This window comes from Lipotes vexillifer, unplaced genomic scaffold (assembly GCF_000442215.2).
Source record: "Lipotes vexillifer unplaced genomic scaffold, Lipotes_vexillifer_v1.1 scaffold426, whole genome shotgun sequence".
NCBI classification, from domain to species: domain Eukaryota; kingdom Metazoa; phylum Chordata; class Mammalia; order Artiodactyla; family Lipotidae; genus Lipotes; species Lipotes vexillifer.
In genome coordinates, this window is record NW_006779491.1 from 3,401,162 (window position 1) to 3,424,811 (window position 23,650).

Sequence of the window (23,650 nt, forward strand, 5' to 3'; positions counted from 1 at the left end):
TTCCTCTTGTCCTGCAGCAGCTGGGGAAGGGGGACATGAAGGGGGCTGCAGGGTGCGCAGGCCAGGTCTCCGTCCACTGCAGCTCAGAGCTGTGGGACCTGGGACGGGGCATTTATCCCCTTAGAGGCTGTTGCCCCACCTGTGAGCAGAACGATACCAATAGTAACCACGCCTGTCCCACCTGCCCTGGCCCTTGGCTTCTGTGTGACCTCGGGGGCAGGGGCGGACCCTACACCTCACTGAGCTGTGAAGTGGAATGACAGTCTCTACCTTGCAAGCTCTTTATGAAGGAGCAGCTTCAGCTTTCAAAGTACGCAGCTCCTAGGAACCCAGCAAACACTGGTTGTCTTTCCCTCCGTTTCCCTTTGGGCAGGTCAGGCTCTTTTGGTGCCTGGAGGTGTGAAGATGTGTGCAGTGGGCAGAGTGCTGGAGGAGGCCGGAGCTCTTAATACCAAACACCAGGGCCTGTTTTTAAATAGAAGATCCTCTTTGACATAGGTCTCTCCTGTGGTCCCGGCCAAATCCCCATGAGGGCAGGAGGGTGGAAGCTACTGTTCTCAGTTTGCGCGTGGAGGACAGAAGTGCAGAGAAGTCGAGATGTGAAGCGTGAGCACAAACGGGCCGACCCCAAATCCTTCATTTTCAAAAGCTATAATGACCCAGCAGGCACATAAGCAGATCCTACTTCGTGTTTACCCAAGGCCAGAACTGTTAGGACAGAAATCTTCCGGTGGTTCTGAACGTGGGCATCGTTACATTGCCCAGGCTTCACTGCGGCCTGCTCTCCCCACAGGGTTTGCCTCGCCGAGGTGTACCAGGATAAGGCGCTGGTTGGAGATTTCATGAGTCGAAAATGCGACTACGGAGACCCAAAGGTGGGCCCCGCGCGGTGGTCGGGCTCAGCCTGCCCTGAAGGCAGGGATTTCTAGGTTCTAGTCTGGTCCTCTGGGTCCCACGGTGCCTCTGCCAGCCTTGCAAACATGGGCTTTTCCCCTGCTCATTGGGAAATTGACTTGTCAGTTCTTTGGCTGTGGCCCTCACTTGATCTGGGTCCAGCATCAGTTTTAAAGATGATTAGAATTTGCCATGTCTCTGTGCAACGCTGCTGTGTCTTGGGTCTATTTTATTAAGAAAATAGGGTTGCTCTTCAGGAATTACAAACAGCTAGACTTCTAGAAAGCTCGTGGATAGGCCATGAGTTTGTTTTTTTTTTAATTTAAAATTTTATTTTTATCTTTGGCTGCGTTGGGTCTTTGTTGCTGTGCGCGGGCTTTCTCTAGTTGCGGCGAGCGGGGGCTACTCTTCGTTGCGGTGCGTGGGCTTCTCATTGTGGTGGTTTCTCTTGTTGTGGAGCATGGGCTCTTGGCGCGTGGGCTTCAGTAGTTGTGGCACGCGGGCTCAGTAGTTGTGGCTCGCGGGCTCTAGAGCGCAGGCTCAGTCGTTGTGACACACGGGCTTAGTTGCTCCGCGGCATGTGGGATCTTCCCGGACCAGGGCTCGAACCCTTGTCCCCTGTGTTGGCAGGCGGACTCAACCACTGTGCCACCAGGGAAGCCCGGCCATGAGTTTTCTTTGTGAGTTTTCTGTGGGCAGGGCCGGGACGGTGATTGACAAGGAAGGAAGCTGTCTTTCCAGACCCAGTCTTCTCTGCTCTGTGGCTCAGAGTCTGCTCACCCCTCACTCATTGAGCTAACACCGGACTCCGCTGTGTGTATGTCCGGCCTTGCGCCAGGCGAGACCAGCTGAAATGGAGCCACAGGGCAGTGGGACGGGCAGAGAAGCAAATGCACACCGCAGAACAGTGCAGCCACCCTGAGAGGAAAGCACAGGCCTCTGAGGTCTCAGAGGGAGAATTAGGAGTGCTTTTGATGCAGGTGACGGAAAAAAAAAAAAACATAACAAGGGCTTAAGGCTTTTTTTTCCCAGTGTGCCAAGCAGCCTGGAAGTAGGCCATCCTATGCAGGTGCAGCAAAGCAGAGATGTCCTCGGGGTCCCAGGTTTATCCTGTCACTCCGTCCCCATCCCTGGTGGTCAGCTTTCCATCCTCATGCTGGTCACCTCATCGCTGCCAGGTAACTGCTAGAGCTCAGTCCTCACAACAGAATCCCAGGGCAAGAAGAAGTGGGGAGAGGGCCCTTGTATCAGGGAGGGGACAGCCTTTCCCAGAAGATCCGTCCTGACTCACCTCGGGAAGCTGGGCAGGCTGTCTCCCCATACCAAATTGGGGCTGGCTCCACTGCTAAGAAAGAACGGGATGAAGGAAGTAGGCGACCAACGGCGTCTACTACAGAGGGCTTTTCAAATGTGTCAGCACTGAGCCCAGACTGCAGAGATGAGGGACCAGCCGAGGAAAGGCAGAGAAGGAAGTAGGGGGTGGGGGGGGCGAGGTGCCCCATGGGAGGACGGCAGCGAGAGGCGTCAGGGAGGAGTGTGAACTTGTCCTGTAGCGCTGGACACCGGGTGACAGGGTGATGGGGTCAGTTTGCCGGCCACACCATGGAGGATGAGTTGGAGGTGTGAGCCTGGGGGTGGCGCGGCAGTGAGGGAGCACGCTGTGATCCAGGTCTGCACTGGGATGGTCGCAGGTTGGGTACAGAGGAGGAATGGTCTGGTTTGGGGTTCAAGGTTGAGCGCGGCGGTGGAGGCCGACTTGCACAGGTGAGTCACAGCGGGACAGACCTGGGGGGAGGGAGGCGACAAGGGGACACAGGCCTGCTGATTGGAGGAGACTGCACGTGACATGTTCGCGGCTCCCATGTGGGGCTTGGGGGAGAGTGCTGGCGGCGCAGGTGTAAGGCTCTCCATCTCCGAGCGAAGTGGTGAGCATCTGTCACCTTCCCGGGGGGCTGGGGAGGCAGGAGGGCACAGGAGACAGTGTTTCTGTCAGTGTCTCTGGGAAGTCGCTGCCGAGGGAGTTTGCTACAAGATTTTCCCTCAGTGTGTCTTAGTGAAAGCTCCATTCGGGGAGAAAAAGAGCTGAACATCTCATTCTCTCATGTTGAAAGGTTTGTGCCAGCGAATTTAAAGAATTTGTGGAGAAGCTTAAAGAGAAGTTCAGTTCAGCCCTAAGGAATCCTAACCTTGAAATCCCAGACACACTCAAGGAGCTGTTTGCCAGGTAAGATTCCCTTGAGAAGGTTCTGTGTGAACTTTGGGTCAAGAGGAAAAGTCACCGGCCAGGACCGCCACGGGTGTGTCCCCCACCAGCCGTTCCACTTGACTTTGCAGCGAGCCCTGCACTACTCTGGACTCTGGACGCCCTCGTCTCCTCTCGTGGGCGACTTGAAAATGGGAGGCACTGCCATCCCTCGCGCCCCACCAAGTACTCCCTTCCATTACAGGAAGGCCCTGCTCTGACTTAATTCTGGCTTACTCAAGTATTTGAGTCCTTTTGCCATGATTGCTCATTTTAAGCGCGAGGAAACGCTGAGGTGTACTTAACTTCCCAAGTTCACAGTGCTAGTGAGCCCCAGGCCAGGATTTGAACTTAGGTAGGTCTGACCCCAGAGCCCCTGCTCTTTCCAGCTCAACCACTGGGCATCCGGAAAAGAAACATACTTGGGTTTGAGCCCAGACCTGTGAAGCTTGAAAACCTTGAGTGCTGTGAACCAGACCTATTTCCGCTGCTTAATCCAAACGTGAATCCCCTTCTCTTCACCATCCTCATCAGGATAGTCACTCTCGCCACTGTATTTCCACATTTCTCCCTGTAGAGACAACGTCCATCCATCAGGTCCCACCGTGAACTGTGTGGTACCTTTTCAGTGAGCCGTCTGCGTTTCAGTTGGGGATCTCATCCTTTCATTCACCCAACAACAAATAGTTTATGTCGTGCCCACTGTGTGCCAGGGCCAACGAGCGATTTGTAGTCGTTTACAGATTTTGCCTTTGCCACAAACTCTTCCCCAGAACCCACAAGTGGCATGGTTTCTCTTCAGTCTTGAAGATGTTTCAAGTGGCCTGTTTACCTATGTATAATTTCTGTCCCCACATATTTTCAATAAATCTGTGGGGCAGCTTTTAGTTATGAAAGGAGACGTTGAAGAGTTTTAAATAAGAGTTCATGACCCATCTATAGGGAAAGGAGAAAGAAAAAAGTTGCAGCTGTAACAGTTTACCACTGAATTTGATCTTGCGCGTTCTGGCAGGCAAAGCAAAAGAGAAGATGGTTCCACATATTTTCTTGTTTGACCAAAATCAGGTCATGTTTTTCTGAAAAGGTGCTTTGTCTTGCTCCTAAATTTTAGGAAGCATTTACGATTGCAAAGATGAGTTTTGACTTTAGTGTTGTAGAAACCAAAGAAATGTCTCAAACAGGTGGCCATGTTGTTTTGTAGAGTTCTCCGATTTACTCCTATATTTATTTGCTTGGTATGAACACAATAAAACAAGATTACTTGGAGCTCAGAAAAGTAGACCGGGGGTCAACCTGTGATCCATCACGTAGTACAGCTGTGCCCTGTGGGGCGTTTTCTCGCCACCTTCTTCCTTATGCTTGTTCTTTGTCATGGTGAACCCACAGCTGTCCTCCTCCGGTAACACTTAACAGTCGCTCCCTGTGAGTTAACGTCTCCTTGTTACCTCAAAATGGTCAGTGAACGAACATTCCTCATTTCCTCAACCCTCATTCTTGCAGCACGCTCAATTCGATGGGCAGAACGTGGTGTTTTCTCATTTTAATTAACATGTACATGTTTCAGTTTTAGGGACTTTACTGTTTTTTCTGCCATGTTAGCCAGTCAGTAACCACCTCCCGTGAGCATCCCCTTGGCTGTGGAAGGTCAGCTGGGCTCCATTCACAGGTTCTTCTGTTTCCTATGCAGATACCGAGTTTTGATGATTGGAGATGAAAAAGACCAAGTCAGGAAAGAGGATGAACTTAATAGGCAAGTACTGACAGACCCAGTGCCTTTTCCTAGGCTGCTTGATTGGGTTGTCTGCAGCCTAGCACAGGGTCATCTGGGGCCGAATCTAGCCTGGCGCCGGTTTCTGGAAATAAAGTGTTATTGGAACGCAGCCACAACCATTGCACGTGTAGTCTGCACTGCTTTCATGCTCTAACGGCAGGGTTGAGTGGCTGCAACAGAGACCACTGGGCCCAAAGAGACTAAATTATTTATTATTAGGCCCTGTGTGGGGAGAGTGTGCCGACCCCTCACCCCAACTGTCACTGGCCCAGCCTGAGGACGGGTTGGGGAAGGGGTCTGAACTCCTAGCCCATGAACTTCCCAAGCAAAAACTCCCTTGGGACTTCCCTGGTGGTCCAGAGGTTAAGACTTCGCACCCCCACTGCAGGGGGGCGCCGGTTTGACCCCTGGTGGGGAAACTAAGATCTCACACGCTGCGCAGCGTGGCGAAAAGTAAAGAAAAAAAAGAAAGAAGGAAAGAAGCCTTGGCCTTTTCTTTCCATTTTGGATAATCAATATTCAATTTGATTTTTAGCTCTGTATTCAATGAAAAGCCTATTCTCGTTGGAGAAACAGTTGTTTAAAATTAGACAAGGGGCTTCCCTGGTGGCGCAGTGGTTGAGAGTCTGCCTGCCGATGCAGGGGACACGGGTTCGTGCCCCGGTCCGGGAAGATCCCACATGCCGTGGAGCGGCTAGGCCCGTGAGCCATGGCCACTGAGCCTGCGCATCCGGAGCCTGTGCTCCACAACGGGAGAGGCCCGCGTACCAAAAAATAAAATAAAATAAAATTAGACAAAAAGAAAATCTAAGCACTAACCACATGTGTTAGTTGTCAGGAAAACCCGTTTCCAGGTTATGTCACCCCTTGCCCACCAGACTGAAACTTTTTCCCTGTGAAAATGGACCAATCAGTAAGGCATAAAAACCATCATTTCTTTTGTTTTGGTTTATGACTAGTTTGGACATTCGTATCACTTTTGTGAGATTCAAAACTTTTTTGAGACCGAATCTACCCAAGATGAGCGGTGCCCTGCAGCCTGTGGGCTCACGTGGCCCTGTTGCCCCGTCTCTTTCAGCGTGGATGACATCCACTTCCTGGTGCTCCAGAACCTGATCCAGAGCACACTGGCCCTCTCGGACAGCCAGATGGAGATCTACCAGTCATTTCAGGTGGGTGTCCAGGACGCAACCTCAGCTTCACAGCAGTGCTCTGGAACTCGGGGCCCTTCCCAGGCCGGGCCGTGTGAGGTTTCCACCCCTTCACTTCACTGCAGGGCCTCAGAGGACATGATTGCCCCTGGGACTCTAGCCCTCACTCCATTCATCTTTCTTTTTCTTCTTTTTTTTTTTTTTTTTTGGCCGAACCGCGCTGCTTTTGGGATCTCAGTTCCCCAACCAGGGATTGAACCCAGGCCACAGCAGTGAGAGTACCGAGTCCTAACCCCTGGATCACCAGGGAGCTCCCCTGTTCATCTTTGAAGTATGGGCACAGGATCTGGTGACCTCCAAAAGCCCTCCCAGCGCTGAGGTTTTGAGTCTAATGTGGAAGGCAGAAAATTAGGCAGAAGAGGAAATGAACCTCTCAAAAGAGCTGAGAAAGTAATTGGACTACATGGCATATCTTTTCCAATTATAACGGACAAGTGTCAACGTATTTTGATTGCTAGATATCACCCAGTGGGAAAGCTGCCTTTCTGCAGGCACTGAGTCATATATCTCCTGAGAACTTACTAGAACTGTAATGCTGCTTTATTGTGGCCCAATGAGGATGAAAGAGAAAGGCGGATCTCATTCAGCCCCGCACTAAGCCTGGGAAGTACTCTTTTACAAGTGTGAAAACTTGAGGTTCAGAGAAGTTAAAAAGCCCATGCCCAAGATCCCAGAGCTCACCCATCTAACCTGAGTCTGTGTGGCTCCAAGCCCCCAGCAGAGGAGCCCACTCCCCGATCCTGTGCTTCCCTTGTTTCTAATGATTGCAAAAGTGTGTTCCAAGTAGAGCCTGTCTACTTTTGTATTTAGTCTCTAAACCCAAAACTCAGCTCTTCGAGCCAGTTTGGGACATGAGGGGGAAAAAAATAAGAAAACAAAAGCCTGGTGTTATTTCTCATCCTACTGATCTGTTTAGACGGGTGCTGTCCCAAACTTTGTGGGGAATGCTTCAGAGTCAACTGGAGAGCTCTTGTGGCACGTGGGCCCCAGGCCCCACCCCACAGTCTGCAGTCAGGAGTGGAGAGGGCAGGACCCTGATGATCTCTCCTGCCCAGCCGGGGTTAGAGCTAGCAGGACCTCGGGGGTTGTTCCAACCCCCGTCACGCGAGAAAGCCCAGCCCCCAAGTTATGGCAAGAGCCTGGTCCCTGTGTCCCAGCCAGGGCTGTGGCCTCACGTTTCCTTCCTCTGGCTCCATTTCCAGGTTGGGTCTGAGCGGTAGGGCTGGTGCCAAGGGGCTGTCACTCTCCCTGACCACCCAGGGTGTGGGAAGTCGCATGAGAGAGAACAGCTGAGCCCAAGGAGGACACAGGGCCCTTCTTCAGCGACCCCCTCCCCCTGGCAGCAGGGAGTGGGAGGTCCTGAGGGACGAAGTCGGGGAATTCCCTGGTGGTCCAGTGGTTAGGAGTCCACGCTTTCACTACCAAGGGCCCGGGTTCCATCCCTGGTCAGGGAACTAAAATCTCACAAGCCACGAGGTGTGCCCACCCCCCCACCCCCACCCCCAAAAAAGAAAAGGGATGAGGTCAGAGGCCACCTGGGATCCTACCAGGCTCCCTGCAGCCCCGAGCTTCCGGGAAGTGTGCTGCAGGAAGGCGGACGTCACAGGCACCCCAGATGGCGGTAGTTCACTGTGTCTGTGACAGCCCAGCCTCTTGGGAGTCTGACGGGCTGTGCCACACTCCCCACTCACTGTGCGTGGTCTGTGCGCCCCTGTTGCACGCCAGCGGCCGTCTGGGGAGTGTGCCCATCCTCGTCTTCACATGGAAGAGACAAGCAGAAGGTGCAGGTGTTTCACAGGAAGCTGGATTCAGCTTCCACTTCCGCTTGGGGGAAAGCAGTGATGACCTGACGGCTGCGTCCTGCTTCTTCCCTCCGCCCTGCTCAGTCTTTCCGCATCAGGCTGCTAGTCCGTGCACCAGGACGGACGTAGAGTTGGTACCTGGAGAAATCGAGGGCACTGTGCGCACCTCGGACTGACAGGACCCAGTATGTGCCCAGACCCCACTCTGTCTCCGGGAGAGCCACCCCCATGCTGCCCCAGCACCCCAACTGACCACCACGTGACTCCCAATCCCCTGGCCACTGGCTCGAGGATGAGACCTCATCCTCTCCCTGGTCCCGCCCCTCCCAGCAGTGTGGCCTCGGAAGATCCCTCGAAGCCCGTGAGCCTCAGTCTCCTGTCACCCTCAGGTCCCGGGGTCAGTGCAGCAGAGAACTTTCTAAGCCAGGATTCTCAGACCGTGCCTGCAGGTTTTCTTGGCCAGTGCTTTGAACTTCCCTGGAGGCTGGTGTGTACTCGACATTTGCTGTCAGTTGACTGAACCAGCACTGTTCGGGAAACTGGAATGACGGGACTGCCGGTCCCGCAGTCCCCTGAGCTGCTGCCCCTCTGGGCAGGATCCACATCTGCGAGCCAGGGAGCCATGGCGGCGTGGCCCACGGGGGGAGCCTCTGCGCCCAGGACCCAACACCGCCCTCCAGTTTGCTCCATGCTGGGTGCCAGGTGCCTGCTGGGGCAGCAGTAAGAGTCGAGTCTGTGTTCTTCTGGAAGAGAGTGACAGTGAATAAACAAATGAGATCATTTCAGGTAGACACAGTTATTACAGAGAAAAGGAAACAGGTTAATGTAATTGAGTTGACTGCAGAGCAGCAGGATGGAGGAGGATTTGGCCTTTGAGGGGAGTGTGTGAGCTGAGAGCCGAATGTTAGGGAGTCAGCCACGCAGAGACTGGGGGAGTGTGCTGTCCAAGAAATGGGAGCGGGAAGTGCAAAGGCCCCGAGGCGGGAGTGCCTTGGCTTGTTCAAGAAGCGTAAGGAAGCCGGTGAGGCTGGAGGGTGGCAAGCAAGGGCTGCACTTACTATAGGAGTCAAGGCCAGGGTGGTGGACCGGGTTCCACTCACGGGGGTCTCGTCAAGCCTAGTGAGGACTGAGGGTTCCCCTGAGGTCAGAGGCCACCTGGGATCCTACCAGGCTCCCTGCAGCCCCGAGCTTCCGGGAAGTGTGCTGCAGGAAGGCGGACGTCACAGGCACCCCAGATGGCGGTAGTTCACTGTGTCTGTGACAGCCCAGCCTCTTGGGAGTCTGACGGGCTGTGCCACACTCCCCACTCACTGTGCGTGGTCTGTGCGCCCCTGTTGCACGCCAGCGGCCGTCTGGGGAGTGTGCCCATCCTCGTCTTCACATGGAAGAGACAAGCAGAAGGTGCAGGTGTTTCACAGGAAGCTGGATTCAGCTTCCACTTCCGCTTGGGGGAAAGCAGTGATGACCTGACGGCTGCGTCCTGCTTCTTCCCTCCGCCCTGCTCAGTCTTTCCGCATCAGGCTGCTAGTCCGTGCACCAGGACGGACGTAGAGTTGGTACCTGGAGAAATCGAGGGCACTGTGCGCACCTCGGACTGACAGGACCCAGTATGTGCCCAGACCCCACTCTGTCTCCGGGAGAGCCACCCCCATGCTGCCCCAGCACCCCAACTGACCACCACGTGACTCCCAATCCCCTGGCCACTGGCTCGAGGATGAGACCTCATCCTCTCCCTGGTCCCGCCCCTCCCAGCAGTGTGGCCTCGGAAGATCCCTCGAAGCCCGTGAGCCTCAGTCTCCTGTCACCCTCAGGTCCCGGGGTCAGTGCAGCAGAGAACTTTCTAAGCCAGGATTCTCAGACCGTGCCTGCAGGTTTTCTTGGCCAGTGCTTTGAACTTCCCTGGAGGCTGGTGTGTACTCGACATTTGCTGTCAGTTGACTGAACCAGCACTGTTCGGGAAACTGGAATGACGGGACTGCCGGTCCCGCAGTCCCCTGAGCTGCTGCCCCTCTGGGCAGGATCCACATCTGCGAGCCAGGGAGCCATGGCGGCGTGGCCCACGGGGGGAGCCTCTGCGCCCAGGACCCAACACCGCCCTCCAGTTTGCTCCATGCTGGGTGCCAGGTGCCTGCTGGGGCAGCAGTAAGAGTCGAGTCTGTGTTCTTCTGGAAGAGAGTGACAGTGAATAAACAAATGAGATCATTTCAGGTAGACACAGTTATTACAGAGAAAAGGAAACAGGTTAATGTAATTGAGTTGACTGCAGAGCAGCAGGATGGAGGAGGATTTGGCCTTTGAGGGGAGTGTGTGAGCTGAGAGCCGAATGTTAGGGAGTCAGCCACGCAGAGACTGGGGGAGTGTGCTGTCCAAGAAATGGGAGCGGGAAGTGCAAAGGCCCCGAGGCGGGAGTGCCTTGGCTTGTTCAAGAAGCGTAAGGAAGCCGGTGAGGCTGGAGGGTGGCAAGCAAGGGCTGCACTTACTATAGGAGTCAAGGCCAGGGTGGTGGACCGGGTTCCACTCACGGGGGTCTCGTCAAGCCTAGTGAGGACTGAGGGTTCCCCCTGCAGACAGAAGTCATCGGGGCTTTGAGGCAGGGAAGGAACGTGTGGTCTGATTTAGGCATCGAAGGGCTACTTTGGCTGCTGTGCAGAGTGGTCGGGCTGGGGGCAGGGGGCCACGGGGAGGAACGATGGTGGCATGGCCCAGATGGTGGCAGTGTAGATGGCACAGACCAGATGCGTCTGGGAACATATTTTGGGGGTAGAGCCCAGCAGACATGCTGATGGGTTGGGTTGGGGTAAGGGATACAGTGCTATCAGAGATGATTCTGCGTCAGCTCCCAGCGTCTTTGCAGCCAGAGAAATAGGCATCCGCCTTTCCCTGCAGTTGCCTGTTCTCTGTACTCTCTGAGGTGACGTGAAGGTGGGTGCAGGCCGACCGTCGGGATGTGGGCTTCCTCCGGGCTCTCCCCCACCGCCAGCCGCTTCCTCCATCGATGATCAGCTGTGGCTTCTGTCCATCCACCTCTGGGTCTTCCCCCTGCCGGCTGGAGAGCCCTGTTCACACACGGCCTGCTGTGTTACAGACGTTCCGCCTCTACCGGGAGTATAAGGACCACATCCTGGTGAAGGCCTTTGTGGAGTACCAGAAGAGGAGCTTGGTCAACCGGCGCCGGGTCAGCCACACACTGGGCCCCAAGAAAAACCGCGCTTTGCCCTTCGCGCCCATGTCCTACCAGTTGTCCCAGACCTACCACAGGTGAGCACGGGAGGGCGGGGCCTGTCTGCGGAGAGGAGCACAGGTGAGAGGAAGTGACGGGCGTTCCTCTTCATCAGAGAGCAGGGCGGCCCGGGCCTCGCGAGACGCAGCCTCTGGGACCAAGTGTCTCATCAATGTCTGTCCCCCCTTCTATGGGAATAAGGTTATTGCTTGCCGTATTTTGTGTTGGGGTGTTTTACCAATTTTGTAGGTAGTTTGTTTCCCTTTTTCCCATCAAGTTGGGTAAAATGAGTTTCTAATAATTAGACCAGCTGAAAGTGCACCCTCCCGGTTGGGCATAACCTCGTTCCTAATCTTCACGGCTCCGAGCTGTACCAGGCCGCCTGCCTTGCAGGCTCACACACTTCATTTGGAAGCCATCATGTACTTTTAAGTTGCTCTTTTTATATATATATAAATTTATCTATCTATTTGTTTTGGGCTGCGTTGGGTCTTTGTTGCTGCGTGCGGGCTTCTCATTGCGGTGGCTTCTCTTGTTGGGGAGCACGGGCTCTAGGCACGTGGGCTTCAGTAGTTGTGGCACGCGGGCTCAGTAGTTGTGGCGCATGGGCTTAGTTGCTCCGTGGCATGTGGGAGCTTCCCGGACCAGGGCTCGAACCCGTGTCCCCTGCATTGGCAGGTGAATTCTTAACCACTGCGCCACCAGGGAAACCCCATCATGTACTTTTTAGACCCAGTTTGCGGCACGTCAGCAAGAGGTTTTACAGGGTCTGCAAAGTCACCCCTCTGGACAGAGGCAAGGGCTTGACTGCAGGCTCCGAGTGGAGACTGTGAGATCGAACACACGCTTGTCCCCTCCCCTCTCTAGGGGTTCAGGGCTTGCCTTGTGTAAAGATGATTACAAAAAGCACATTCACCTCCCCCAGTTTGGTACCACGAGGCCTAGGGTGTTGGGTTAGATGAAAAGGTGCAGCACCTTCATCCGAGATGGAAAACAGGGCTTCCAGGGAGAAGCTGGTGTGTTTTAGTGTTGACGGCAAGATTTGAAGTGCCCTCAGCCCATCCGCACCAAGGCCTCCAGCACCCCGTCCTCAGAAAGGCCCTTCCCTTCTCTTTCTGTGTAGGATTTTCACGTGGCGATTTCCGAGTACCATCTGCACAGAATCATTCCAGTTCTTCGACAGAATCCGGGCTGCCGGCAAGTTGGACCAGCCAGATAATTTTTCCTTCAAAGACCAGGATAATAATGACTCCACGAGCGACCTGGTGGCATTTTCTTTGGATGGCCCTGGAGGACACTGTGTGGCCGTCCTGACCCTTTTCTCTTTGGGCCTTGTTTCCATGGACGTCAGGATCCCAGAGCAGATCGTTGTGGTGGACAGTTCAATGGTGGAGAACGAGGTCATTAAGAGGTAAGAGCCAGGGCAGCCGCTGGCATGCTGCTCCGAGCACCGTCGGGGGCTTTGGGCACCATCACTTCCACTCAGGCTGTGGCATCTGCAGTTTTATTTCCTCAGTCATCTGGTTTTTATTTTCAGTGAACACGTGCTGCGTTTCTCTGCGTTGTGCTTGGCATTGTGTGGGTATTTGCCGGCAGGGCCGGCAGGGCCGGCAGGGCCTTCCGGGAGCTCCCGGGTCGGGGCCTCATGGGTCTGTGAACCAGGGATTCCAGTGCAGCACCTCCTGCTGGTGCCTCTGGGCGCCGGGGGAGCCAGAGGAGGGGGTGACTGGGCCATGCCAAAGAGAAGGACCTAGAACAGTGTGGCACAAAGGGTGGGGTAGGCAGAGCAAGGGGGATCGTTAAAGGTTCCTTGAGGCCGTAATAGCTGAATTGGGATTTAATGGAAAAGCAGGCATTTTTGGACAGAGACTAGCAAGGGTTTCCAGGCCGAAGGGACAGCTCTTGTAGAGACACAGGTATAGGGACGTTGTGGGGGCGGGTATGGAAGGTGGACGGGGGAGATGAATCTGGAGCGCAGTCTGTGCTGACCTGACCTCACAGCCGGATGCCAGGGCCGCGTCTGTGGTCAGAGCGCCGCTCTCTGAGGGGGTGGCCAGACCAGCAGAAGGCTTGGCTGGGCTCCATCGTCCAGGTCCGTTTTCTGCTCCTAGCCTGGGAAAGGACGGCGCCTTGGAAGAGGACGAGGACGAAGAGGAAGACCTGGACGAAGGCTCGGGGGCCAAGCGCCGGAGCATTGAGGTGAAAGCCCGCCAGGCCTCCCACACCAACTACTTGTTGATGAAGGGCTGCTGCGCCCCCGGCATCGTCAGCAACCGCAACCTCAACCCCAGCGACAGCATTGTGGTGAACTCCTGCCGGGTCAGGCTCCGGCTGCGCTGCACCCCGAAGCCCACCGGGCTCGGAGCCGCTGGTGAGTGCCCCCCCAGCTGCCCCGCGGCCCAGACCTGGGGCTCGTGGCCAGGCTCCCAGGGCCACGTGCGGCAGCCACCACTGACTGAGCCAAAGCGGAAAACAAAGGAAAAGCCCTCCTATCCGTAGCAGCCGGCGCGGGGGGCACGGGTCCTGAGTTGCCCACTCGGGGAGCCCTGGGCTGGGCCCGCTGTGTGGTTAGCGCTCACCATGGTCGTTTTGCCTGAGTGTTGTCTTTTGACCTCTTGCTGTGAAAGATGAGTATTCTGCTTATATTCATTATCTCTTATCTCCTTTACTTCCAATTTTTACACTTTTCTGAGTTCTGTTGATTGCCTTTGAGGCGATAACGACTTGCTTGAACCTCCATTCCCTGCACCCTTAATTTCTGGCAGTCTCTCCTCCCTCCACGTAAAACGAGAGTACTAGGGCCTCGTCCCTGCACTTCTCTTCCCCCTTCCTACCCCTTTCCTGCTCTGTCTGACTTGCCTTTATGTTCACGTGTTGAGGTGTTTACCTTCACAACCACCATCAGTATTCTGTGCTGTGTCAGGAGCTTGGCCCAGACAAAAATGTGATGACCTGTAGCTTGTGGTCTGAGCAGAGACACCTTGTACAGGAAGCACCAGAAACCAGCCGTGGCTGGTGTGAACAAAAGTCGGGACTTATGGAGGGGTCCCGGCGTATCTCACGGGGTCTGCGGCGCCGTGGACATGGGAGCATCAGGAAGGGTGGGGCCCGGGCAGCCTGAGTGGAGGGCCACCTCGCTCCCTCCAGAGCTCTAGGGTTCTGGTTCTCAGACCCCAGCCCCACCTTTGAGCCCTTCCCTGTGAGTCTTGAACAAGAGAATCATACTGGCCCTGGGGATCCAGTGGGCTGCAGTCAAGGGCCCAGGGCGGCATGTGTCAGGAACCCGACTGCCAGGGGCCCAACCGTGTCCACCCAGAAGGCAACCCCTGGACATTTGGGGAGCAGTGAGTCGGTGTTGGAGCATGACCTGCCTCGGCATCGCTTGTACACCGGTCTGGGGAGGGGAGGGGCTTCTCAAGGCTGATTCTGGTCCTCCTGGTCTCCACAGTCACTTCTCTGGAAGAGCTGATGGTGGGAACCTCCTGCCTCCCTGACACATTCACCAGGCTGATAAACAGCCAGGAAGACACCTGCAGCTTGGAAGAGTTCGCCCACCAGCTGGCGCTATCTGGGTACAAACCCAGAGATGTGTCCGCCGCCCTGGAGGTCCAGGGGGCCATCGCAGCAGCCGGTTGCTTTGGGGTGGACAGGGTGGAGTTGAGCCGAAGCTTCTCCTCCTTGGCAAGGACAGACGGGGAGCGCTGCCGGACCTTCGCAGACTACGTCCAGGTGAGCAGTGCTCTCAGGCCGACTGTGGTAGCCAAACCAGAAGTAGCAACTCATGGGCCAGACGCACGCTGCGGGTGGGCTTGGCTTGGGGCATGTAGTGGAATTTTTTCAAAAGCTGGATTCGTTGTCAACATTGAAGATGGGAGATCTTGCCTGAAATTTTGCCAGCTTCTCCTGAACGTTAGAAGGTCTGGCCACTCTGGGCCCTGTTTCTTCAGCACAGCTGGCCGGAGCCCCCCAAGCCACGGGCCTTGTCCTCCCCAGCTCTCTGCGGCCTCCAGATAACCTGCACCTGGTCCACAGTACTCACCACTTGTTAGTGCAAGTCCGCGTGCCCAACGCGCAGTGAGGCCCAACAAGCCGAAACGTCGGAGTTTGGAGGGGAGAAAGGCTGACTGCAGGGCCCTGCAAGGAGACAGGTGGCTCATGCCCCAAAAAGCCCCGAGCTCTCTGAAAGGTTTTAGCAAAGCAATTTTAAAGGCCAGGCGAGGGAGAGGGGTCTCAGGGTACGTGATCAGCTCGTGTACAGTTCTCTGATTGGCTGATGGTGAGGGAACAGGACAGTGTCACAGGGGTTAGTTAACATTGTCAGTCCTTAGGTGCCAGTAGGTCTGGGGACTGCAAATTTAAATTTCTTCCATTTGATGGGGAGGGGGCGGTTCGCCTCTGTAAAACAGCTCAGGAAAGTGCACCAGATACTGTTACCTGGGTACTTCAGAGAGTAGCTAAAGCAGAGGGTATGCGGGAAAGGCCTGCCCCGCAAAGGCCCCATAGGGTCCTGCTTGGTTACAGCTTTACCTGCCCGGACGCATTTTCATCAGTGACCCTTGAACCCAAAGAATGTGAGAAGAGTTGGACCTTTCAGATCAAGTGCCCTGGCACCGGGCTTGCCCTCCCGCGTGTCAGCTGTTATCGATGTTGTGTGTTACTGATGTCGCGAGGTGCCTGCCTTGCGTGTGTTTCTGGGGCGGTGGGGGGAGGGGGTGGAAGTCGATACTTGTCATTATCAAAGGAGTCCTTACCCATACAGGAAATACAAGAGGGCTGTTGAGTACCTTTCACTTGGTGTTGGATTGTTCTTAAAACTCACAGTGCCTCTGGGGCCCTGGGAGGGAGGGTGAGGAATTTCCCCAAGCCCCGGTGCTGGAGCCCAGGCAGCGGATCCCACTGACTGCCGAGAGGCGAGGGGCTGGCAGCTCCCTCTGTTCCCTGGTGTCCAGCACAGGGCCCTAGTGGCGCATGCGCAGCTAACCCTCCCCAGACCCGCATGATGTGGGTGTGAGTCCTGCGTCCAGGCTGTGAACAGGGGCAAACTCCTTGAATCTTGACTTGTGGGTTTTTTAATAAAAAAGAAAAAGATGTTGGTGAATCCCTGTGTTGCTGCCCAGAGTTGGTGCAGCTCGTAGATAAGAACAAGGACGTGGGAAGAGGGTGTGGTGAACAAGGGAAGGAGTCACTGTCCTTCACTTGGGGATAATTATGGCTTTTGCAGAAGAACTTGGTAACCCTCGGGGTGTTAAGTCTAGGAGGAGCTGGCCAGGCAGAAGGAGACTTGTAAGGTCACATCAGCTTTGAGGGCGCAGGCGGAGCCACCTGTCCTGAAGGAGCTGGGCTGGCCACTTGCTCAGAACCCTTAAACACCTCAGGCAGGGGAAGGGGACCCCGATGACCCTGGGGATCCCTACAGACGCCGTGTGTCTCCTGCTTTTCCTAGGACCTCTTAGAGCAACAGCAGGTGCTGGAAGTCGGTGGCAACACCGCTCGCCTGGTGTCCGTGGCCTCTGCCGAGCCCTGGCTCCTGCACTCGGTGCGGCTAAAAGACAAAGAGGAGGGCACTGACCCTCAAAGAGAAGATCCCCAGGCCAGACCCCCCAAGGGGCCTTCCAGCGAGGACGACCCCTCTGAGAGGCAGGCACCACCTTCTCAGGGCCCCCTGAGCGCCAAGAGGCGTGCCAGCTGGGCCAGTGCAGATGTGGACAGCCAGGGCGGGGGGCCCGACCCCGAGAGTGCCCCGGAGCCCCCCACAAAGAGGCCCACACTCCAGGACATGCGTTTGGCCCTCAGCCTGGGGCCCAGAGCAGAAGAAGAACCAGAAACCCAGGTGCCTGCCCTGCCCACAGCTCCTGAGGACACAGGCATGAGGGAGCCTCTCCCCAGAGCATCGGAAGCCGGGCAGGAGGACCAAGAGGGTGTCGGGGTGCCTAGCTCCCCAGGCCGAGAGCAGCTGAGCTGTCAGGCGGCCCAGCTTCCGGAGGGCCCTGAAGACCCCAGAGGTACCAAACCCTGTCCCCCACACCACCTTCCCCCACCAGCCCATTCTCTATCACGGGGCCTGATGGACCGGGAACCTGTTGCAGCCACAAAAGGGGCCTTTACATCAGCTTTTCACGGCCTCGACTTCCAGGGAAGCTCTTGCCTGTTGACACTCATATTTCCACTAGAGGGCAGAGGCCTCAGATGCTCCTAAGCCGACCTGTGAATCATGAGGACACGGCGCTCTCTTGGTTCTGGAAAGAGATGTTTCCTGAAGCATCCCTGTCAGGAAGCAGAAAGGGGAGGGGTCTGGCCTCCCCAGGGGCTTGGCAGGGGCCCCATTTTCCTCTCCCATGTTGTAATCCTCTGGGATGTTTTTGCCCAAGGGTTTCACACCCCCAGCTCTGCAGTCAGGGCTTCAGGCGCTCACCGCTCCCCAGGGCGGGGCGTCCTTGGGCCCTGAGCACAGCTGCACACTGGCACCCCGCCACCTGTCCCGTGCTGTCCTGGGCGGGCAGGCTTTGCCCGCCACGCCCCGCCGCCCCGGGGTGAAGGCTCTGAGGAGCGGGATTGCTGTTGCTTTGTTCACTGCTTTATCTTCAGACCCAGAAGGACTTGCGGGATGAATGGGGGAGGGATGGGCCTCACCACCTTCAGTCTCCCACACCCTTTCTCTCTTGTCAGGTTTGGCGGACGGTTCTGCGGCCGGGGGCCTCTCCCAGGCAGCGTGGGAAAGGTGAGTGTGCTTCGGACTCAGGTGGCCTGGGCCGGGGGGGAGCGGTGAGGGCCTTGGGGGTTGTCCCCAGGGTCCAAGATTGCGCGAAGGGCTTTCACAGAGATCTGTCTGGCACAGGGGTCCGGGACACGGGAGGGACTGTTGGTCTCGCTCCCTCGGGGGCCAGGCAGGTGCTCCTTGCACGTGGTGGACAAGGGCCAGCAGTGCTGACTGCTGTAGCGCCCGGTCCGTCGGGAACAGTGGGTGTCACAAAAGCCTTTCTGGCGAGGGGGGCGCCTGCCCCAGTGTGTACATCACCCTCAGGTTGGTGGGGCCGTGCTCTCCCAGCTTAGATGTCGCCCCCCGCCAGGGCCCAGTCACGCGGTCAGAGCCAAGTGTCCAGCTACCCTGGGGCCTGTCCCACGCCGGGACCCTGTGTGTCAGACCAGTTACTGGTTAAGCTTTTAGCAGAAGCCTTCTAAGGAAAGTGTGTCTGGAGCCCCTGTATACAGCACAGAAGTAGAACTTTTCAGTACAGACCTGAGAGCTCGGTCAGAAGGCGAGGCAAGCCAGTGGCCCGGGTCCCAGATGGAGCTGGTAAATCCAGAGGTCCTAGCACTCCCCCCGCCCCCATCCCCCCGCCCCCGCCAGTGTGCGGTGATGTGGGTCCGGCGCTCGTGGGCCGTGGGGCTGGGACCCCGTCTGTCCAGATGGGGTGGGGGGGAGGTGGAAGAGCAAGAGGGAAGACGGTCCCCAGCCCTGAGCCCCAGGCCAGGCGCCAGACCTCGCCGAGCCTTGGTGTCCCATCCCCGGAGCTGGGACCATGCGAGCCTGACACCCGTGTGCCCACCCCGCAGGGACTGTGAGAGCATCCGCTTCATCGGGCGCCCGTGGCGCATCGTGGACGGCCGCCTGAACACGCCTGTGATCAAGGGCATGATGGAGGGCATGCTGCACCACATCATGACCAGGCCCGGCGTGCCCGAGAGCTGCCTTCTACAGCACTACGAGGGCGTCCTGCAGCCCCTCGCTGTGCTTGAGCTGCTCCAGGTGTGACTGGGCTCGGGGAGGGTCCTCATTGGGTCCCCGTCCCCCACTGCAGCTCCCTCTTCCTGGGTCTGGGCTTGAGTCTCAGAGGGCCAGGGGTGGTGGGCGCATTGGCCGAGCTCGAGGGTATGGCCGCCACGTACAGGCTCGGCCCGCGGGGGTGCACTGGCCTCCTGGCAGACAGCCAGGTTCCTCAGAAGAGCCTCGGGCCCCAGGTGTCCCCTGCACTGCTTACTCCCCACCCCGCGTCAGCCCCACTGCCCTCTGAGGCCGCGGTGCTGGCCGAGCCCCACGCCCGCTTCCGTCCTCCTGCCTCTGGCCTCTGTGCCCTTTAGCACTGCTGGCGCCCAGCCTCCCACATCCCCCACCCCTGCCCTGGGTTCCTGTCCCTAGGCCGTCCCTCACAGCACCCTTTCCCAGCCCCGAGCTGCTGCCCAGGCCTACATGTTGGCGTTCCCGGGGTCTTGCCTCTGACCCTTTCTCTAGACCAGGGCTCAGAGGCTCACAGGCCCACAGGGACAGGTGAGTAGTGAGTGACAAGCCCCCGTGGGTGGCAGGGAGAGCTGGAGACGTGCTCGTGGCCTCCCGAGGGCAGCTCGGCCTGATGGCCGCCGTGCGCTCCGGCCCTGTGTGCCCTGGGCCTCCAGCTCCTCCACAGAAGTGGAAATGGGAGGTTCAGTGTGAAATTCCCCACACTTTACAGCAGGTCTGGGCCAAACAGAACCCCATCTGGAAGCTGGCCTGCAACCCCTGCTCAACACAGGGCCACTGTACAGATGCTGGTCACGCGCTTCTCTCTCTTGCCCTGGGCTTTTGCCTGAACCCCCCTGGTCAATCCCTACTCGTCTCTCAAGGCCAGGTTCAGGTGTTTGTTCTGGGAGCAGCTCCGGGCACAGCGGACAATACCCCTATGAACCGGTCTGTCTGTGTCGTCTGCAGGGCCTGGAATCCCTCGGCTGCGTTCAGAAGCGCCTGCTGAGAAAGCTTCCGGCCGTCTCGCTCTTCTCTAAGCCGGTGGGCGGAGAGGCAGAGACGCCCCTCAGCCCGGGCGGGAGCCCCATGGTCTTCTACGAGCCCACGCTGGACTGCACACTCCGCCTGGGCCGCGCCTTCCCCCACGAGGCCAACTGGAACAAGTGGGTCCACTTCTGAGCCTCCTGTCCCAGCGCCGGCCCTGAGGAGAGGACGTTCTCTCCTGGGGGGCCCACATGTGCGGTGCAGCCTGGCGAGGTCAGGGCACGGGGGGCCCTGCGTCCCGCCCGCCGCACGGGGACACTGTGTGCCCAGCCTGCGGCCCCTCCTGTGGTTCTGGCCTGGAACTCTGGAAGGAAGGCTGCCTGCCCGCCTGCTCCCAGGCCCTCCGGGGGCTGCCCCGAGGACTGTGCTGCGTCAGCCCGGGGCCTGGTGGAGAGCTTGGAGACACTGGTCCCGCCAGCTCTCCTCGTGTTCCCGATCTCTCTGGAACCTGGGTTGTGGGGAGCGTCCTCCAAGGGCTTACGAGGCGAGGCTGCCCAGGCCCCAGGCCTTCTGTACACACATCCACTGGCCAGTGAGGGGTCAGGAGCGAGTCTGCCCCATCCACGCAGACCTCATGTTCCAGATTCCAGCCACCCCGCCGCGGAGGACTCTCCCTGCTCCCTGGAAAGCCCTTGTGGCCTGAGGGGCAGGGCCTCCTGGGGCCGTGTCACAGAGCGGGGCTGGGTGCCCCACTGCCGAGGGCCCGGCATAGACCTGCACCTCTCCAGGCAGCACCCCTGACCCCTGGGCTGGGGCCGAGCCTGCGACCTGCCTGCAGGCCTCCTGCCACCTAGGAACGGGGAGTCCCCCGGCAGGTTTGGGGTTTGTTTTGTTCTTTCAACCTGTTACTAAGAAAAAAAAAAAATCCCCTGGCATGTATTTATATATTTTTTAATTAAAGCGAAGTAAAATGCAATTTGTTGTGTGTGTTTCCTAAAGAATCTTTGATCCCCTGGGGGCTCCTTGTTTTTCAACCTCGGAACAGCTGGGAATAGATGTTGCCTGTAAAACCGAAGAGTCGTGCTGCTGGGCGCAGCCTGACCGCCTGTGGCTGCCTTGGAAGCCCATCCTCCCACTCAGCTGGGCCCGTGCCTGTCCCTTGACAGGCGTCCGGCAGCACCCAATCCAGGGCAGGCCTGCCGGCCAATCGTGGCCCACAATGCCAGCAGGCCGCAGAGGTCTCAGGCCTGGGGCATGGATTTGGCCCGTGGCTGTTCTCTTTAGCCCACATTTCTTTTTCTGTTGTTTTCTTAGTTACCAACATTTTTTTTTAATTGGAGTTTTCACATTTTAAAAAAATCCAGATCTCTATCTTCTCTTGAAAGATGAGAAACCTGGTAACACTGCATGTGACGTTCACACGTACGGGACATGCCCCCCTAGTCACCGCCGCTGCACCCCCAGGCCCGGTCTCGGGCCCATTGCAGCTCGTCTCACTCACAACCTGCAGCTCCTGACCTGGCCCAGCTAGCGGCCCTGTGTTTCTATCCTCCCTCTGCCAGGCGCCTGGTCCCCGGGCCAGACTCCAGAGTGACGGGGCGGTGGGCAGGGGAGCGGGGCATGAGGTCTAGGGTCTTGAGGGTGAACCCCCCCTAGCACAGCCAAGACCTGGCCAAGTCTTAGCATCATTTTTACTCAAGTGTGAAAAACTAGCATTTGGGGGGATTTTCTGAGATCAAGTAGAATAGTGGATGTGATCTGCTTTGTAAACAGATGCTGATTATGTGGGAATGCGTTGTGTGGCAGGAGCAAGGTAAGGTTGGGATCAAGTCTTTTTGTTTTTTAATTGAAGGATAGTTGATTGACAGTGCTGTGCCGATCTCTGCTGTACAGCAAAGTGTCTCAGTTACACACATAGAGACATTCTTTTTTTTATATTCTTTTCCATTAAAGTTTATCCCAGGAGATTGGCAAGGGTTCCCTATGCTTTGTTTTGGGGATCCATTCTTTTTTTTTTTTTTTTTTTTTTTTTTTTTTTTTTTTTTTTTTTTTTTTTTTTTTTTTTTTTTTTTTTTTTTTTTGCGGTATGTGGGCCTCTCACTGTTGTGGCTTCTCCCGTTGCGTAGCACAGGCTCCGGACGCGCAGGCTCAACGGCCATGGCTCACGGGCCCAGCCGCCCCACGAAACATGGGGTCCTCTTGGACCGGGGCACGAACCCGCGTCCCCTGCTTTGGCAGGCAGACTCTCAACCACTGCGCCACCAGGGAAGCCCTGGAATCCATTCTTGATGTTCACGTCTCAGGGCCTTGGTTTTCTCATCTGAGAAATGGGGATGGAATATCCCCCTCACAGGAGGGCCAGAGGAGCTGAAGAACACCAAGGGCAAGCACAGCTCAGCCAAGTCTGTTTCCTGTTCCCCCAGTTGAGGGACAGTTTGGGCATGTGTATGGGAGATGGGACATAGGGATGTGGGGTCAGCTCTTGATGCTGAAATCTCAGCCTCTGTGCACCGGTGCCAAATTGAATCTTGGAAACAAGAGATTTGGGGGAAGCAGAAAAGAATAGCTTTATTGCTTTGCCAGGCAGAGGGGGGACACAGCAGGCTCCTTCCCTGAAAAACTGTATCATGTCCCAACCCGGGAGGATTTGATGAGGAGTTTTATCAATGGTTCAAGGGTGGGGTTGCTGATAAGATCAGGGTGTGTGCAGGGCCTGCACTCCTCTGATCTGGTCTCAGGTAATCTTGTTGATGAGCTTCTCTGGTATGAAAAATGCTGACATCTTCCATTTGTTGGGTTTTAATTCTATAATAAATAGCTTAAAGACACTGATATGTGTATCCCCTGAGGTGGAACCAGGACCCTGCCGCCAGGCTGCACTATTGTTTCTTGGCTGCCCCTCCCTTGTCTTTGCATCCCTTTCCTTCCCGGATTAGCGACTGTTCTGATCTGCCCTTTGGAACTCAGGGAAGGTCATGGAGGCTGGAGTCTGTTCCCTACAAGAAACGGGGGACAGGGGACTTCCCTGGTGGTCCAGTGGTTAAGACTCTGTCCTTCCCCTGCAGGGGGTTCGTGTTCAATCCCTGGTCAGAGAACTAAGATCCCACATGCCACGGGGCGCAGCCAAAAAAAAAAAAAGAAAAAAAAAGCAGGGGACAGAAAAGCTTCTGTGCCCAGGAGCCCCACAGGGTCCTGCTCGGTTTCATTACTCCTTTTTACTTAAATAAACCATGAGTTAATCCATTCTCTTTAAACACTTAAAACATTACAGATATGATTTAAGCCTCCAGGCTGCTTTCTCCTTCAGGCCTTTTCTCTTCATTTACATACCTTTTATGCTCCCCTACCCCCGAGAAAACATAGACCTGTGATGACATTTTACATAGTGACACAGCTCCTGCTGTTCACCCTGCAGTGTCCCTGGCACATCTGTATCCGCACGTAGAGAGCTACACGCTACGTTATCTCTATGGTAGGAGTCCTGGCACTGAGGTCCTGATTTTATTCCCTCTTCACTGAAATTGCTTCCTGGTTTCCCCCACTGAGCATCCTCTCAGGATGCTGCCTTCTCAGGATCTGCCTCCCTTCTTCCTGGAGCTCAATCCTGGAGCTCAATCAGATCTGCTGCTGCTGCCAGCCTCCTCCCACGTCCCCTCCCTTCCCTTGCAGCCTCGTTTCGCCCAAGGCCACCCAGGACCCTGGGCTGAGAGTGAGCTCTGTCCTCTGACCACCTGACCACCCATCCTTCCCTTGGACCCTTGACCCACTTATGCCGGGGACTTCCCAGATGTGCATGTGCCTATATGTGT

At 56.4% G+C, this 23,650-nt stretch overlaps 1 protein-coding gene across 1 annotated transcript in view; it reads left to right on the forward strand.

Moving 5' to 3' along the window:
• GTF3C1 (general transcription factor IIIC subunit 1) overlaps positions 1 to 20,036 on the forward strand; it is a 74,649-nt gene extending 54,613 nt beyond the window's left edge. The window contains exons 26-37 of the mRNA XM_007452820.1: positions 794 to 875; positions 3,006 to 3,118; positions 4,824 to 4,886; positions 5,986 to 6,079; positions 11,006 to 11,178; positions 12,264 to 12,551; positions 13,252 to 13,511; positions 14,589 to 14,869; positions 16,584 to 17,142; positions 17,807 to 17,858; positions 18,695 to 18,887; positions 19,824 to 20,036. Coding sequence (XP_007452882.1) covers positions 794 to 875; positions 3,006 to 3,118; positions 4,824 to 4,886; positions 5,986 to 6,079; positions 11,006 to 11,178; positions 12,264 to 12,551; positions 13,252 to 13,511; positions 14,589 to 14,869; positions 16,584 to 17,142; positions 17,807 to 17,858; positions 18,695 to 18,887; positions 19,824 to 20,036 — 2,371 coding nt within the window. The remainder of the gene's footprint in view (positions 1 to 793; positions 876 to 3,005; positions 3,119 to 4,823; positions 4,887 to 5,985; positions 6,080 to 11,005; positions 11,179 to 12,263; positions 12,552 to 13,251; positions 13,512 to 14,588; positions 14,870 to 16,583; positions 17,143 to 17,806; positions 17,859 to 18,694; positions 18,888 to 19,823) is intronic.
• The last annotated feature ends 3,614 nt before the right edge of the window (positions 20,037 to 23,650 follow it).